Source organism: Acomys minous (genome assembly GCF_964271855.1).
Source record: "Acomys minous genome assembly, chromosome: 13".
In the NCBI taxonomy this organism is placed as follows: Eukaryota; Metazoa; Chordata; class Mammalia; order Rodentia; family Muridae; genus Acomys; species Acomys minous.
In genome coordinates, this window is record NC_140495.1 from 70600729 (window position 1) to 70618905 (window position 18177).

The following is an 18177-nucleotide window of genomic DNA, read 5'->3' on the forward strand; positions in this document are numbered from 1 at the left end:
AAACAAGTGTTCATAAAAATGTAGGCATAAAAATGTGAAAGCTCCATGTGGCTTTCCTTAAATCTTATCGTTTAATGCAGTGTTAAAAAGAATAATGTCCTAATATATAACAGACACTAGAAGGTTGTTATTAAATATATTCTCTCACTGAAACTGATCAACTTAGTTCTCTTTTTGTCAACAGAGGCTTTGAACATATAGAAATAAGAGAAGAATAAACTGTCACCATGTAGCGTTTCTAGTAGGAGCAGTGGGTGATTACAACAGGAGACCCTGCATGCTCCTTCTAATGCTACCCCAGTTAGTTACTAGTTTTCGTTGCAAACTAACCCATCTCAAGCTTTTAGTAGTGGGTTAATGTTGGCAGCTGAGAGCTCTGCAGGGTGATGTGGTGGTGGTGGTGGTGTGTGTGTTTTAATATTTTTCATTTTATTTTATGTATAAGAGTGTCTTTCCTGCACCAATGCCTGAGTACTACATACATACAGAGGCCTGAGGAGGCCATCAGATCCCATGGGACTAGAGGGACAATCTTCTGTGAATAACCATGTGGGTGCTGGGCGTTGAATCCTGGTTCTCGGAAAGAGCAGCCAATGCTCTTAACCTGTGAGCCGTCTCTCCAGTCCCGTGTGTATTTTGTATTTATGTAGGCACGCCTAGAAAATAATACATATGGAAGGTTTCCTAGCTTTGGAATGTCTGAAGATTTGGCTCCTTCCCAAGTATCTTTTCCTGAATTCCATTAGGTTATTATAAGACCAAATGTGAGTTGTAAAGCAAAGATAGGAAGACTAGCATTAAACATGGGATTAGTAGAAAATAAGTCTCATCATAGCTAAAAGGGAAACTTACGAATCTATTACGTGAGCCATAAAGTTTAGATAATCCACTTATATACATAAAATCCCAGTTATTGCAGATCTTAAGGTACAGAGCAGGGAAAGAGGATAAAACAGGAAAGTTAGAGAAGATGGTTTGCCAGGAAGAAAGTATTCTCTGGGCTGTTCTGAAGAACTTCTCTCCCTATCAGCTTCAAATAAAAAAACTCATGAGTCAACATGAACAACTTTCTGTTTTGTGCTTTTACTTATAGCTCAGCTGAACACTAAGGGTTATCTTAAGGCTGGAAATTCCCCTGCAGAAAGGCCCTGGCTCCAACGCATTGTCACATCCATCCACTTAATCCTCTGTAGAAAAATCACAGTCCCTTGTTAAGCTGCCTAGAGTTTCTTTTCCTTCTCCTCTCATATTCCTCAAATTGGAAAAATTGCTCACCTAAATCATGAGAAGATGAAACTGATAGAAAATGGTTCTTTCTCTCAGCACAGAAACAACGGGGATGGAAATCAAAGATGACAACGCCAGGGCATGATTTATCGTGCACCAAAATGTGGAATTTAGAGTTTCAGAGATCTGCTTATTCTCATTTTTCAGCATTCATATTTAGTTGGAAAGCCCTTCAGTTCTTCAGATTTCTTCTGTAAACTTGTGTTTCCACAAGCAAGGCAAAGCCAGGTGTCAACCCGATGCTGCTCAGGCTGGACAGCCCCTGAGTGTGTGAACTGTGCTGTACTTGGATTTCTGCAGTGTGCTTGTCACATAAGAACTAGGGAGCACATGTTGATGTAACAAAAGGTTCACATGTCTTACAACTTACACGATATGAATCGGGGATGTACATTCTGTTCTCATGTTCACTATGCTCTACCTTGATAGCAGACCCACTATTATGGCTGAAGTAGGAGAAAGGAAAACTATAGTCTTTGGAAGAACAAACAGCCTATAACTTGTCTGTAAAAATAGGTAGAGAGGCCTGACAGTCGCATGCTTACGTACATGTTTACACACATAAACACACAGCCATACTCACTTATTGGCTAGGTGTCCACACTATGATGACGCAGTTGCGCAGTTATGACAGCTACCCTTCTATTAACCCTAAAGTATTTGTTATATGATCACTTAAAAGAAAAACTTTCTAATTCTATCAATCATATCACATTACGAGGACCCCTGCAATTGTAACTCTGAGAAATTTCTAAAGTGACAGCTCTAGTAATAAGTTTAGTTTTGCAGGGAATGGTATGAAACACTCCCTTAGTGAGGTGATTCTATAGAAGAGGCAATGCACGCTTGTCCCACCTCTTTGTTATAATAAGATGTTTACATGACCTAATCTGTCCTCTACGAAGAATATTCTGAAAACTAGATGCATTTCATACCAAAGATATAGACCAATGAACATTAACAGTGTTGCCAACTCACCTGATCCTACCCCTGGGGCGCTCAGACTGCTCTGACATAAAGCTTGTGCTGCTGAGGCGGGAGGTACTGCTGGCTCGGGAAATGGCGGACACATCACTGACATCACTATCTGATGACTTGGCAGAGGCGTTGTCACAGCTTCTGTACTGATCTTTATGTGTGTTGTACTAAAGATTAAACACAAGAAAGGATGAGCTCCACCATAGGGTTACAGAACAAAAGAGACAGAGACCTTGAGGATTATGGCTGTGCCACCCGAAGGAAACCAAAGGATACATCCTCCGTCAAGGAAAGGGTGGACCCTGATGGTCATGCAAGCATTCATATAATACATGCATCTTAATAAAAATAATAAAATACTGACATCCATTCAATTATGAGATGTGAGCGATGAAGGGTGAACACACGAGTGAGTGAATTGCTGGCATGGGAAAAGTCGATGAATTAATCTGTACAGGCTTAAAACCTGAAATTTCCATGACTCAGTTTTTTAAAATTTACATTTCATTATATTCTTATCTTGAATAATACTAACTTCTGTACCCCATATCTAAGATTTTGGACTCCTCAGGTAAAATAAGACACCATGCAAATTTATCAAGTGAATCAATTTTTATTTCTACTAAACTTTTATTTCTAGTCAGTTTTTATTGTTCTGTTGCAGCAGATCATAGAGTGAGTATATTAGGTTGTAACTATAAGAAGGGACAGTTTTTCTAAATATAAATAGTTACTATCTAAGTAATTGTTTTCTGTAGGAACAGAAGAATGTAACTCTATTTGTTTATATAAAATAAAATATTATAATCTCTATTTTTTCTTACTAAATAAGTTAATATAATGTTTATGAGCAACAAGTGGATAAAATGTTTATTAGTTTTTGTGAAAGTCACATGTCTGCTAATGTTTCATAGCATGAATCATGATTAATTTGAATTATCTTTATCAAATGTGCCAGATAATTGTATTCTAAAACCTGAGTCTATATACAAAATGCACACATGAAAATAAAATTTAAGAAGTAATCTCACAGTGCTCATTTTTACCTCAGAATCCCTTATATGAGAGGACTTCTCTCTTAAAACATGTTAGTTTAAATTCTTTCCAGTTTATGTGTATGAATTTATCAAATAATTTTGTATCATGAAATCAATATACAGTTTATGGTCTATCTATACTATCTATAAAATTATTTTTCTAAAGTTTTATCATGATGTTTACCTATGAAAGCCATAGAATTCAATAAACACAAATGATATTCACATATGCTACTAAGTGTAGAGCCTAATTAGTATTTAGTCTCAAATTTATATCTCTCATGTCTTCAATGGAGTGTGGTACATTAGTCCACAAGCAAATTATGCCAAATCTGATACCATGATTCTGTCCAATATGAATCATTTCATTCAGAACCATTTCTAATGTGCAGATACGTGAGGAAACATATAACGATAGGAAAGACTCTGATTTCTACACTTGCAGAGTATTAAATGTGACTGCTTGGTTGACATGACGTGTGGCCCAAGATGCATTGAATATTCCTTATATCTACAAATGGCGTAACAAGGAATAGGTGGGGTCTAACACCCTGAGAGTTGTTCTAGGTGTATTGCATGCTCTTTCACTATTTTGTCAACTAGAAAAAGTAGCTGACAGTACTAAGAATAATAATCCGTCACATTAAGATTTGTGAGCATAAAGGGAAATCTTGGTCTAATTAACGAAATATCTCTTTTCTATAAGCCATCTCTGTCCCAGCTTGTTTGAATGGAGACCTCTGCTCTTCCAGAAGAGAGAATAAAAAATGTCATTATATATTTTAATATCCTGGAATATGTAGTAATTACTATACAGTTGCTCCCACATTAACTGAAGGGAATGAAAGATGTTATGCTTACTTTTTATTGCTCTTTTTAAAACTGATCTTCAAAAACATGTTAAACTTTTAAATAAGCTCTGCTTTTTTTTTGTCGAGCATGATTTATTGAATTTCCTCTTTAATAGTTTAATTTTTAGTCAAAATATATTTATTATACATTGAAGAATAAAATATCCTCAGGAGGAATTTATTCAGTCATCCAGGAGGAAAATACGTCATCCTCAGGAGGGAGGTTCTAATTATAGGCTCACTGTTTTTAGAAGTCAGTAATAATAAACACAGTAGCTATCTCCACCAACCACCGTCCCATTCTTGATGGCTGCTCCAAGATTAGAAACAGAATCCTTTAATAAGTGAGGGCCTAAGTGTGACTTTATCCTCCAGTTATGGCTTCTACCCATCACTGAGGCATTTAACTCCAAATAACATCACATAGAAAGGCACGGTGATGCATTTCAAAGATTCCAAAGCAGACAGCATGAATTCCTCACTTGGAATGAAGAGTAGGACAATGTAATCATTTAAAGAGAGACGAGCTTGGAAAGATCTCAGAACCATATTCATCTGGTGATCTTTTAGCATGAAAAACATAATCTAACTTTGTTGGGAAATAAAATTATTTTGAGGAAGTTTACCTAATTTCTCATACAGTAATATTTTCAACTATTTCATCAAACTTATTAGTATTGAGTTTTAATTCATTCTCATATATTTTAAGTGCATAAATACCATAAAGGAAAAATGTTCAAAATTTAATATATTCTATATTTATTAATGTAACATTGCTATCGTACAGCAATAAAAGTCCTTTTGGATAAAAAGGTAACTCTCTCCTGAAATATATAAGAAAGACATCTGAATTAGCTGAAACAGCTACTAACCACTGATCATTGGTATGAATGATTTTTGTTTTACGTAAAATAAATTCAGTAAAAACTTCATTAGAAACATTGGCATAAAATATAAATAGTTTAGTTGAAGAAAATATAAATCTTTTATCTGTCACATACAAATGAAAAAACGAACAACTGATATTTTGCTTCACACAGCTTCATTTTTAATATTCTTCAACATCTTAAGCTACATCGCTGATGTCACATTTATCGATAGTAAGGCTATAACTGAAATCTATAATTATATTATTGAGAATAAAAGTACATTATTTGGAAGTCATGCTTTCATGTTTTCTCTCACATGCAGACAGAAATGGGTATGTGAAATTCACATTGATATTCATGTGTATTCATAGACCACCTGTGTAAGTAAATAAAGACACAAAGGGATGCCTTGGGGAGAAAGAGGAGGCAAGTGTGAGGAGACATAGTGGAACGTGAGTGAGTTCACCAATGTATATGTATGATGAGGTCACAGGTGAAACACATTACTTCAATATTAATGAAAATGAAAGCTAACAGTTCTTTAGAGTTATTTGCAATTGTGTTGGTCTTTGTGTCTATGTGTGGGTATGTGCACATGTGTACAGGTACCCTTGGAGGCAGAGGTGCTCCCTATGCTCGCCTGAGCTGGAGTTAGAGGCAACTGTAAACTGCCTCATACAGGTGCTAGGAACCAAACTTGGGTTTCCTGCGAAAAACAGTATCAGCTTTGGACCTTAACTACCAAGCCATCTCAAGCAATTTGATTTTGAAGTTATTCAAACTCAATGAAGGAAGGGATGGGGTGTCTATACAAGTAAATAGAAAAGCATTAATCTGTAAGTGTGAATGAAAACCTTTGAGAATACAAGGCTTGGAGTCAGGCTAGAGTGAAGTGTGTACCGAGTGAGGTCATAACAGAAGTAACTGGTATCTAAACCTCAGGTCACTCTGTGAGGGACTCTTAATTTTGGTGAGTGAATTCTGTTTCTTTGAGTCTCTGTGTTCACAATGTTGGCAAATAATTAGGCTGCAATAGAATACTTTTCACATTATTCCTTGTGCATGTTGCATGGGCGTGTGCATGTGTGTGTGCGTGTGCATGTGCACATGTGTGTGTGTGTGTGTGTGTGTGTGTGTGTGTGTGTGTGTGTGCTGACATGCAACCCTGTGGAGATAAGAGGACACCTTGCAGGTGTCGGTTGTCTCCTGCCTATAGACTGAGGTCAAGTCCTTAGGCTTGACGGCAGGCACCTTTACTCAACGAACAATTTCGCTTACATGTAAAAAGGAAGGTCGATGTTCTATGGTCTAATTTGGATTGAGCAGTGAAATTGGCACCTCTCCAACAGGGTAGGTTACCAGGGTTGTAAGAACAGTGGGGGTTTAACTTGTGCAACAGCTCGTGGCACAGATTTCTTCTGAGGGACTTGCTAATGATTAAACTCCTAGCTCAGAACGACCCCAGAGCCTTTTTGCAGTTTTTCGTAATTCTTTATTTATCGCATCCTTGCTTCCTGCTCTGCTGCCCCCTCCCCGCCGCTTTGATGTTCTATTTGATTTCAACTTTGAAAGAAGTTTTTAAAAAATCAGGAAAGGGCATCTGGATTAACTGAAGCATTTGTCCTAAAAAGAAATTTTAACTAACCAAGCTTAAATGAGAGAAAAAAAAAATCTACCCTGATAATCATCCTGCCTTCTCATTCTTAGTGAATTTGCAATGTACACAAATAAGTGCTATGATGCTATTCACAAAGAAAGACCAGCAGGCTGGTGATCAGCTGTGAACACCGTCATAAGGTGCAGGAAACCAGATGTGTGTTGTTGTTGTTGAGTTGTTGTTGTTTCTCTCTACTAATTTGTTTTTCTAAAGGCCACTACCAGCTTATGTTGGCATCCCTGACTCATATGGACCTTCTCTCCGCTGCATTTTCACGCTTCTGCATTGGAAGTATAATGTGATACACTATATCCAACTGGGATATTATGGGTGATAAACTATATTTTGCTGTTGTTTTACAGTTTGTATTACCCACTGGCTATCTAGATGCATATGGAACAAACTTGATTGAGGCTCAATTTTAAACTTAATTAACATATTTCTAATAGGTCAGTATTTCTAAGAAGGCTTTCTGATGGCAAATTGTAATGAAGTAGAGCCTAATGGTACTTTGAGAAATATTTTTAAAATAAACCAGATAATGTAGGTAAATGTTTTTAATCTAATATACATCCGTGTTATTTTAATTAGACATTACCTTGTAAGGGTACTGATATACAAGTTAAATGCTTTTTAGCACTTATGTCATCTTCTAAGAGATCAAAACAGCATGTTTTTACTAAAGACAAATATATAAGCAAAACTGTCACACTGTATGTTTTTGTCATTAATTCAATAGTACATAAAATATATTTACTACTCTAAGTGAACATCCTACTATTTCATCAACAAATGGCTTCACACATATTGCATACTTTTGCAAACGTAACTAAAGGCAGTCTTTGTCTTTAACCACTGTTTTTCCTATTGAAATGACTGTTACATGTAATAAATAATATTTCAGTAACGTAATGCACCTTCTGAAAATGTACAGGTGTGGAAGAGGTTTGTCAAACTGTGAGAATAACTACGATGCAACACTAATATTTAATGACAATTCCCTTTACATAGCTCAGTGCTTTCTAATCTTGTGACATACATGCACGCATATGCCTAGTACATATATCCTGTGTTACTAAAGGAGGTATTATTGGTTGGATACTTCTAATTTTACCTTGGAGTATTGCTCGCGATCAAGTTCTTGACTAGACCCAGACCCTGCTGTTTGCTTAAATCGGTGCACTTTCATTTTCATCTGTCTTGTTCGCTCCTCCACTACTAAGCTTGCTGTAAAAACACATAATGGAAGCTCATTAAAACACATGAAGCACCTTTTGGGGGACCTGACTGGTTTAAGATTTCAAAGGTTTTAAAATGCCTTGAACTAAACAAAATTTTTTATGTGAACCATGATCAATAGATTAAACAAACGTGATCCAAATAACACAGAATGGGCACACAAATGTTAGTAACATCAAAGAAGCACCCCATCTCTTCATCTGAGGTAAAGAAGCACCCCATCTTTTCATCTGAGGTAAAGCGTCTTCAACTCTCTCCCCAGGTGGGAGACTAACTGTAAGTATGAAACTGGTTTCAGTATATTCAACTAGCTGCTGGTGGTCAGCTATGAATAAACCTGCACACGGAACACACCACACACACACACACATATGCACAGGCTTGCATGCATGCACACCCACTTGGCACCCTCAGCTAAGGAAAAGTCGCATGAAAACTATTTAACATGCAATCTTCTACTTTTTTGTAGCTATTCTTCTATAACATGAATTCTGACCTTTTGATGAAATTCTGTTGCCTATACAAATGTATTTATTAGACAAAAAAAAACCTTCATTTTTTTATGGCTTGCATGAATCACATACATAAAGTTCAAAACTTTTGAAAAATCATATGCTCTCCATTTTAGCTCTTTTATAATATAGTATGTAAAGAAATGTATTCCATTTAGGACTTTGTCATGGTAAGAAGTGAACGTGATAGAGGGTGAGATTGTAGTCTTCCATCTGACTAAAGTAAGAATCCACCCTAATCTAGATTGAAAACTCTGTCTCTAAGTTTTCTGGTTTTACAAATGGAAGAGAAAGAGCTAAGGCTACAATTATGTGTAAATCATTCAAAAGCTCTTAGCCCTGCTGAGTGAGATCAGAGTTGTTTACTACTTACCCGTTATTGACTTCCTAGAGCATTCAACTCTCAAAAAGGTTTTACATGTACTTTTAAGGTAGATTTGTGTGTGTGTGTGTGTGTGTGTGTGTGTGTGTGTGTGTGTGTGTGTGTGTGTGCCTGTGTGTCTGTGTGTCTGTGTGTGTGTCTGTGTGGGCATTAGAAAGGTCTACAAGACCTGAGGTTTAAGCCTCAGTACTTGAGTTATAATTTAATCACATCAGCACCATTTCAACTTCTGCCTCACTGAAGTCAGTTAGCTAGACAGACTCCTTCTATAACATTACAGTTCTGAAAATTAGGCAAGGACAGATGTTTGCTCTGACAGTTGTCCTAAGAGACAATACAGTGTGACTGCTTTTAACTAGAAAACGTTTAACAAGTAGCTCAAGAGAAGTCATTGAGAAGTTTGTTAGTTACTTGACAACACACACAGTCAAAGGTAGCATTATGAAACAAGCTACAATATGACAGCTCTGGGGAACCGCAACAAAGATACGAAAATAAAAATTAAGATTTTATCTATAGAATGTCATAAACAGTACAGAAAGCATAAAAGTACAGAAAGTAATTATATCTTCTCTTTGCCTCTTACTTCTGTCCTAAACGCCTTGATACAGTTTTTTTTCTTTTTCATTTGTTTTGAGCTTTAAGGGAGTTAAAAATTCTGTAGTTGTACTGTATAAAGAAAACTTAAAACAATACAATGTAAATCTTGATTTCATAGATAATTAAATGGTAACTTAATATCATCATCAAATACATTAACTTTTTGTTTTTGTTTATTTGTTTGTGTTTTGTTTTTTTTCCAACACAGGGTTTCTCTGTATGGCTTTGGCTATCCTACACTCACTCTGTAGATCAGGCTAGCCTCAAACTCACAGAGATCTGCCTGCCTGTGTCTCCGGAGTGCTGAAATTAAGGGTGTGTGCCACCACGCCTGGTCTAAATACATTAACTCTTAAATAAATGTTTTAACACTTGCTATACCAAAACTTTGTTATATTTGCACTTAGTACCTTAAAGTTCTTAACGATTGAAGGTACAGACCTGAAACACCTGCAAGCAATCTCAGTGAGTGAAGTTTGCCACTCTACTCTCTTTCCGATGCCTGCATTTTAATACTCATTTGTAAAACTTAATGCTATAAGCTATTCATGTAGCAGTAACAAGTGAGCTGAATGTGTAAACACTGTTTTCAGGGACTTTAATCCTAGTTTCCAACAATTCTCAGTATACAGCCCATATTTATAAGAGAGGTTAAGAAAACAACTTTTATATATCACTAGGGTGAAAACCATCTCCAAATGAATATTGTGACCTAAGGTCGCCAATATACCTACTCAGCTTTACAGCATTGCTTGAGTGCAGATTCCAAACAGAAGGAACATACATATAAGCCTGATCATTTTGTTCAATGAGAACGGTGGATACTGGCATCGTGTTGCTCAGACTCCCTTTGTGAGTGCCTGTTTTTGATGACACTAAGCCTCCATCTAGTTTCTAAATAATTGTTTGTAAAAGCTGTCACATGGCATTGAAAGGCTATTTTATAAGCACCCCCTGGGTGCGAACGCGAGCACTCTTTAAACTTTGCTACATGCTTGTATTATTCCATTTTATTTCTCAAGTATATACTGTGAAATAAAATGACATTCAATAAGGATTATACATGTGAAGATCTGCATGTTTCAAACTTCAAACTGAGGATATGATTTCACTAATTATATGTTATTAATAAGAAGAGTAACAGAAATAGTCGGAAGCAAACTGTGTCCTTGGAATAATAATATCGCTCAATTATTTTGCTATAAGGAAAATGAACCACATATCAAAATTTCCAATATCCTATTTTGAAAAAACAATCACTCATCACCATTTAAAGTGCCCTACTCGATTTTAACTCTAAAATAAAAATTAAGTCTAAAATAAAACACTGTACAGAACCAACTGAGACCCATGCATGAAACTGACATCTCAAGGCATTCTGAACGATTGTAGCAATTTAAACTAACACAGTGATTAAAAGATAAACTGTCATTTAGTTATGAAAACATTTTTTTAAATTAAGGTTTTCAGATGCATTATCATTCATACCTGTGATATATTAAAACCAAATATTTCTTTTTTTGAAATATTATTTAATTTTAATAACAACTTAGCTTATACATCACACTCAAAATAAAAAGGGGTTTACCATAGACTATTTTAACTATAATTATAGATAGTTCATGAAAGTTTGTTACAGTAATTTAAATAATCATTGCAGTTTTAATCAAATTCTCTCCAGAGTGGTTGAAAGGCTGAAGTTTGTTCCAATAAATCTAGCCTGCGTGCTACTCCTATGTTGGTTAGACTGTGGTTCCATATAAGCACACACTGATGTGCAGAACTATATTGAAGGAGATCATTTTAAAAAAATAACCAGAAAACACCAATGTCCTGTTCATTGTTCTGTGCAAATTCAACTTTTTTTTCAAACTAATGCTTGTCAAAATACCATTGAAAATAACCAGAAGCAGGGCTTCTTTAGGAATCACATCAGGAGATCATTTCTCTCCTTCTTAAACTCAACAAAAGGAATTGCAATTGGAACACACAGGACAGGATCAGTAGCTACAACTTACAGAGCACTGACAATATTCTAATAGAAAATATTTCATAGTACTATGAATAAAAACAGTTAAAAAGCATTCCTTGTCATATTATGCACTGTGCTAAGAATTCTTTATATAGGCATTGTGTTTGTGAGTGTGAGCTTGTGTTTGTGTGTGTGTGTGTGTGTGTGTGTGTGTGTGTGTGTGTGTGTGTGTATAAACAAACATATATGTTCAGGTGTCTAGTGAGGCCAGAGGAGAACACTGGATCACCTGGAGCTAGAGTCACAGGCAGTTGTGACCTGGAAATCAATGTCAAGTCCTCTACAAAAGTAGAAAACACTCTTCAATGCTAGTCACCTCTCCAGATACCCCTCTTACGATTTTATCTGATAATGATACTTGGGGAAACATTTAATTGCCATTAACTGAGTATTAAAACTTTTGTATACCACTTCCAAAGACAATGTTACTTTTGGAATGTTTCTAAATTGCCTAAAACATTTCAAATGTTATATGTTATTTAGTAGCATTCCAAGTTAAAATAAAGTTTTCACAAATTTACATAAATTTGAATTTGTACCAATTTCATACTCTATAAAACTAGAAATTAACATAAGCTTAAGTATATGGTCTGGGGAGATGGCTCAGAGATTAAGATCACTGGCAGCTCTTACAGAGGATCCACATTCAATTTCCAGCCATCTGTAATTCCACTACATAGTATCTGACGCCCTCTTATGACCTCCATGGGTACTGCATTAGATGGAGTGTATGCATAAACTATAGGCATAGACAAAACACCTAGACACACGAAAACTTAATCATATTTTCAAGTGAAATGTTTCTTTTGAATTTTGATTTTAAATGGTCAAAATAAATTTCTACATTACATTTCTTAAAATAAGAAAGATTTTCAGCATTCTTTTTGCGAACATTAGTTCATGAATCATTCCTAAAACACAGTATCTTTGTCTCAGATAATTAAGCCCCTTTTGATATTTCATAGCTGGAAAAATGAGAACACCTGCTTCTTCCTAAATGACAACCCTGTGATAGTGTGAAAAGAGTGGAAGCCTCCTCTCTCCCAGTGAACATTTCAAGAGAGCTGGTCAATTACCTCATACCTGAAAGCTGCCAGATAGAAATCAGCATATGACTGTGTCATCCATAGTGACTCAGGTGTTGACAACAGTAAAAATAATTATTTTCTCTGAAGCATTGTACTTTATGAGGTAACTTCACTCCTAGCGCCTAAACTGAGACCAACAGCAACATAATCTAGAGAACAGAAAGGACTAAACATTAAAAAGATATGGCTAGTTGAAATGCAGTAGGTGAAAATGTTACACAGTCTGCATACAGAATACAGGCATTTTAAATGTAAACTAGATCTTGAAATACTCTGTCTGATAAGGTGGGCTGATATTTGAGGATTTAAAATGCAATAATGTCAGTATTCATAGACATGGTAAAAGAGTTAGGAAAAGAGTGGGAGTTGTCTAGATTTCATTGTTCTTCGGCAGGTCACTGGCTCCTGAAATGCACCTATTCAGGATTTCTATTTGTAAAGGGAAGGGACTCTCCTAAGAGAACCTCTCCTGCCGTCTTCCCCTCCCCACCCCTACACACCCACACTTGTAAAATCAAAAACAATAATGATTCTTTGTTAGACTCCATTTCATCCTTTCCAACATTTTAAATTCACCAGTTTACCCAAACTATAGAAAAGGGAGCTGAATTTTACATCATTACCTCGTTCCTCCTTTAAAACTAAGAGAGAGTGTCTCCCTTGATGCTCCACCTTACTTTTGGACCCAAGCAAGCTAATGGTTTTCCAAATCTCTATTTAACTTCTACATCAGCAGTGTCATATATACTATGCATAAAAATGAAACTTGTAGTTCTTTCACTCTGTACAAGTTTCCAGATCCTAGGACATTTCCTTTAAGTAAAACACATTCCTGTTTGCAAGTATTGATATGTTTTTAGGTTTTTCCTTGTAAGTAACCATCTTAGATATTGCCCAGTATTCAATAATAATTGGGACAGTAAAAGATAACCTTTATCCAGCCTGAGAGTCATGGTGACAAGCCCTTGAGTGAACACGTCACACTGGCTTTAGGAAAATTAAAGAAGACAGTCTACTTAGTCTAGATAATTGAGATGGAAGATTGGCATAGGTGAAAACAATTGTTTACACAAATGATTACTCAAATCCCACTGCACCCATAGCACCTCAGAGTTTGATTTAGCACGCACAATTTCCAATGAACTGCCTACAGAGCTCAAGGTTGCCGTCTCCAGGTGAAAACCTGTAAGCTCCAGCCTACCAAAATGCCTGTCCTCAACAGACAAGGTCATCTGTGGATGGAAAACTCCTTTCCCTAGCTCTTCTGCACTACTCAAGGTCAAATAGCTGCCACAAAGAAATTAGGTGGTTTTTTTTAGAACAGTGTTCTCCATTAAGATATAATATTTTGTCAAAGGCCCACCAGGGCAATTCACCTCATATGCAATTAGACAGTGCACATTAAATAGACAGTCCATGGTAGGACACCATGGTTAGACAATTTCCTCTTCACTTTCCTTACAAATCTCAGGAGGAAAGGGCAAACAAAGTTATTGATCAGTTAAGTATATCTTGCAAGTACTGCTGTGTGTGAAATATGGAGAAGCCTTAATGACTATCATTAATAGGGTTGTTAGTAAATACTCTAAACAGAACAGAAGGGAAGGTCATAACCATGACTTCTTGAATGCGTGATTTACTGTTGGATTCTCTGAGTAGCCAATTTTAAAGAAGCTATAATGATGAGCCAAACACCCTTTTAATATGGACTGCTCAATTCATTATTTATAATATATATGGAAATAAAAATACTGTACCTGAATGATTCAGCCTAGAAGATTAAGGAATATGAAGCTTCCAAAAAATATTTCCTCTCTCTGCCTCCTTGTCTTTGCCCCTCCTACAGCTCACTATGTCTTTCTTCAGGCCACAGTTACAGGTAGAGCCAGGGGGTTCATACACACTGAGCAAACACACAACCGTGGAGTTGTACCTCAAAATCCTATATATTATAAATCTTAATATTCAAGAACAGGAAATGACTGAGCTGACATCTTAGGTTTTCTATTAAAAAATAATTTGTGAAAAAAATCACAAATTTTTGGTACTAGTTAAAGACAGTTAAGAAAATGTGAAATTTGAAAAGTACACATTGGTTTACTTAGAGCTTCAAGCATATATCTTCCCAGCCTGCCACTATAGCCTGCTAGTATTAGAAATGATTAATGATCTATAATAGTGTAGATTAACGCAACAGAAAGTAAGGAAATTTGCATTCTTACTTTTATATAAATTCAATCTAATTCAGGTTAATGCCATATTTCCATAAATTTACTTTGCATAACTTAACACTCAAACTGTTTCTGTCATTACTTAGCATAAAAACTACAGGCAATACGCTTTAGTATTTATTATAGACTTAGATTAAAAATGCAGTTGACTAAAGATATCCTATCAAAGCTCTTACAATCTTGTTACAATGCTTAATACACATTTCATTAGTCAGGTAGAAAACAAAATGCAACAAAATGTTATTTGCTTTTTTGTTCCTTTGAAATAATTTAATTACTTAGAATCTAAATGTCTTTCATTATCCAGGTGTAAAAATTACACATGCTTTATAATTAAGGGCATTATATTTTTAGAAAATATCATGTAATGTGTTCTCGTACAATTCGAATTTGCTTCCAGGAACCAGAGATAATGCACTTAAGGAATACCATCTAAAGGCATAAAAAAAAATAGACATTTATCATGATAATAACATTTTCTCACCTTGATGTCATTTAATTTCTGGTTCACTTTTGATCTTCTTATATCATTATTTCGATGCCCCCAAACTACATTCATGGGCTCTTTAAAACTGTCCAAGAAATGTAGCAGAGAGGGAAAAATTGGCTTACTTTTAGAATGAATGATGAAAAATAGGCCTAAAAGCAGTCTGTGAAACCGAAAATGATAGTATCTCTCAGCTTTCAACACAGAAGGAGCCAATGGTAAATTAAGTGGTGTAAGTATTTATTTATAATTCTTCACCTGAATTTTCAAGCCCAGGCTGTGGTATGTATTCGCATATAAGTAATCTGTTCTTTTCATTGTTGTTATGTGGGTGGCTTAACGAGAAACCAGGCACAGATTTAGCTTGGTATCCACAGCTAAAGGAGCAAGTGAATGTACGAAAACCAAGTGGGCCTCTCCAACTCCATCCTGCCATGAAGGTGTCGGCTGTCCCTTTATAACAAAGAGGACATAACACAGACTAGATGATCGAAATTTGGGTCTTCCTCATGGAACCTGAGGCCGTCCACTTAGGCCCTAGTACTCTTTTATACAATATGAGTTCTAGACGGATGTGACTCCATATGCATAGTAAGCACTCAATAAAATAGGACATTGGGGTGCTTGTAGCACAAAGTGATTCTGAATAAGGTCCTTAGAAGGAGGCTTACCTACCACTTACTAAGCAAGTGACTGACAAGGGGTCGGGTTTTCAATCGCTAGCAGCTTTAGGTGCCTCGGTTTCAAGATAAGGAATACTTATGTCCTGGGTTGTTATGACAATATGCAATAACGTATGATGTTCTTAATTGAGTCATCAATATGAAGTGAGTGATACATTTTATCATTGATCGTGTTCTGGAACATCACCAGGCTAGTCCACTGTAGGTGGAGTGGACAGCTGTTTTCCCAGAACTGTTTCAATGTCAGCACTGACAGTGTTGCACTATTCCTGGAAAAATGGGGTCAAAACAAATGAAGACTGATGAGCTCGTGGACCTCTCTGGTCAGTCAAGATTGGTCATTCCAATTGCTCGTTTTCTCAGGGAGCAAGCATTCAAACCACAGGAATTCTTGCTCATAGATTGCAGAGGAGGGTCAAGAGACTGCCACCAAGGGCTTTCTATGCAGAAAACATTTCTCTGGATTTCAGCCTCTAACCTGGCTTTGAAGAAAAAGATGAACTTGCTTTAATTCTTTCTGGGCTGTGAGGACCACTACTGGCGGCTGAACTACACTGCCTCAAACCCTGTGGGAAGAACACACCATCCTTAGCTGCTGAATCTTGCTAGTAACATTCAGATGTGTCTCCTCTGTTGATTGGAGCTGCACAGTATGTTTTATGAGTCTAAAAGACTTGGCAGGCAGTAACACCTGTCAGCCAGGGCACACTCAACTATGAAAATGCTCACTTTTGATGTGGTCTGTAACAAGGTCTTAAATGTGGACATTATTCACACATGCTTTCTGGAGAATTTGTAGCAGCCAACTGTGGATTTGGGTGATAGCAGTACACAGAAGGCCTCTAATTAGCTGTTCCTCTAATTGATTGTTGCTGTGTATCTTTTAGAAAATGAATTATACTTATTTCCAATATGAAATTCAAAAGACGTGTTACCACATTGTTAACCTTGCAAGGCTAGCAATATTCTTCTGATTCTAAGAAAAAACACACCAGTCACTTTGTATTATTAAATATAAGTTGCTTCTGATGCATAAATTAAGAATAGCAGATGGCCGAGAGCATATTGAAACCTAAAATAAGAGCTTCTTTGATTTAGTTACTATTTGTTGCTAGTATGTCTAATAGTATATGCATGGATATCTGCTTTATGTGCCTAACGAATAAGGAAAGTATCAATTCAGACTAAACAGAGAATATTATCTGTTGATTATTGAATATCATCTCCTACACTGAGATTCATAACATGTCCTAGCTATACTAAGATTTGGAATAATACATTTGGTATTTGGCTTTACTGAAACAGGCTTCTCCAAGTTTACTGAAAGAAAGTGAAGAATAAAAAAACCACCTTTTTTTTCACTACTACTAATAAACAGTAAAGGGCATCTCCTGTGTGTGTGTGTGTGTGTGTGTGTGTGTGTGTGTGTGTGTGTGTGTACCATTTGTGTGCAGGTGCACACAGACACTAGATGAGGGAAATGAGCACTGAAGCAGTTCTCTGCTCAGCTCACTCACAGCTCAGATGGTTGTCAGCTGCTTAATGAGAATTCTTGGAGCTGTACTCATGTCTTTTCAAGACCAAAAGTGCTCTTAACCTCTGACACATTACCCCAACCCCAGGGCATATATCCTGAATACAGATGGTGCTGTATTGATGATTAGCTTTGAGAATTACAAAAATAAGTAAACAAGTTCAAACTGCTTTTAAATATTCAATAAATAAATCTATAAAAAATTGCATAATTAAAAATTATTATAGAACTATTCCACGGATTTATAAGCTCATATTTAAAGCTTTAATCATCAGGCCAAAGATAACCCTGAATAAGAACCGATGTGGGTAGTGCAACGGTCCAGGGCCAAGGCCAGAAACTCACTTGAAATTTAAGTGTGAAGATCAAGAATAAGTCGTGATTCAAAACACCAGAGAAGAGGTCAGAGATGTCTCAGGTTACTGGGTTGAATAAATTCTATTTCCTATATCTCTCAGGTAAATAGGTTTACTATTCAAAAAAATATTGAATCCCAGAGCTCTAAATATTTAGGGAGCTGCTCAAAACATGCCTGACTGCACCGAGGGTTAGAAACTTCTTGAAGCTCATACTATCTAGACAATAAGAGGCAGGGATTTCTTTTTCTGTATAGTAGATGCTACCCAGAAAGAATAGTGGGACATTTATCTATGCGAGCAAGAAAATAGAACTAAATGAAGGAAACCCAAAGAGAAATAATGAATATGTCA

General features: G+C 36.2%; 1 protein-coding gene across 48 annotated transcripts in view; it reads right to left on the minus strand.

Annotated features, from left to right (window-relative positions):
• The window catches only part of RIMS1 (regulating synaptic membrane exocytosis 1), a 487053-nt gene that overhangs the window by 94018 nt on the left and 374858 nt on the right, over positions 1-18177 (minus strand). For 37 of the 48 annotated variants that reach the window (XM_084753104.1, XM_084753101.1, XM_084753098.1 and 34 more), the window contains 2 exons: positions 7794-7906; positions 2266-2432 (listed from right to left, as the gene is read on the minus strand). The exons of 9 other annotated variants lie outside the window; for them this stretch is intronic. In XM_084753104.1, coding sequence (XP_084609230.1) covers positions 2266-2432; positions 7794-7906 — 280 coding nt within the window. Of the gene's footprint in view, positions 1-2265; positions 2433-7793; positions 7907-15247; positions 15269-18177 lie in introns of those variants that run through there. 2 more of the 48 variants (XM_084753096.1, XM_084753095.1) reach the window with 1 other exon arrangement.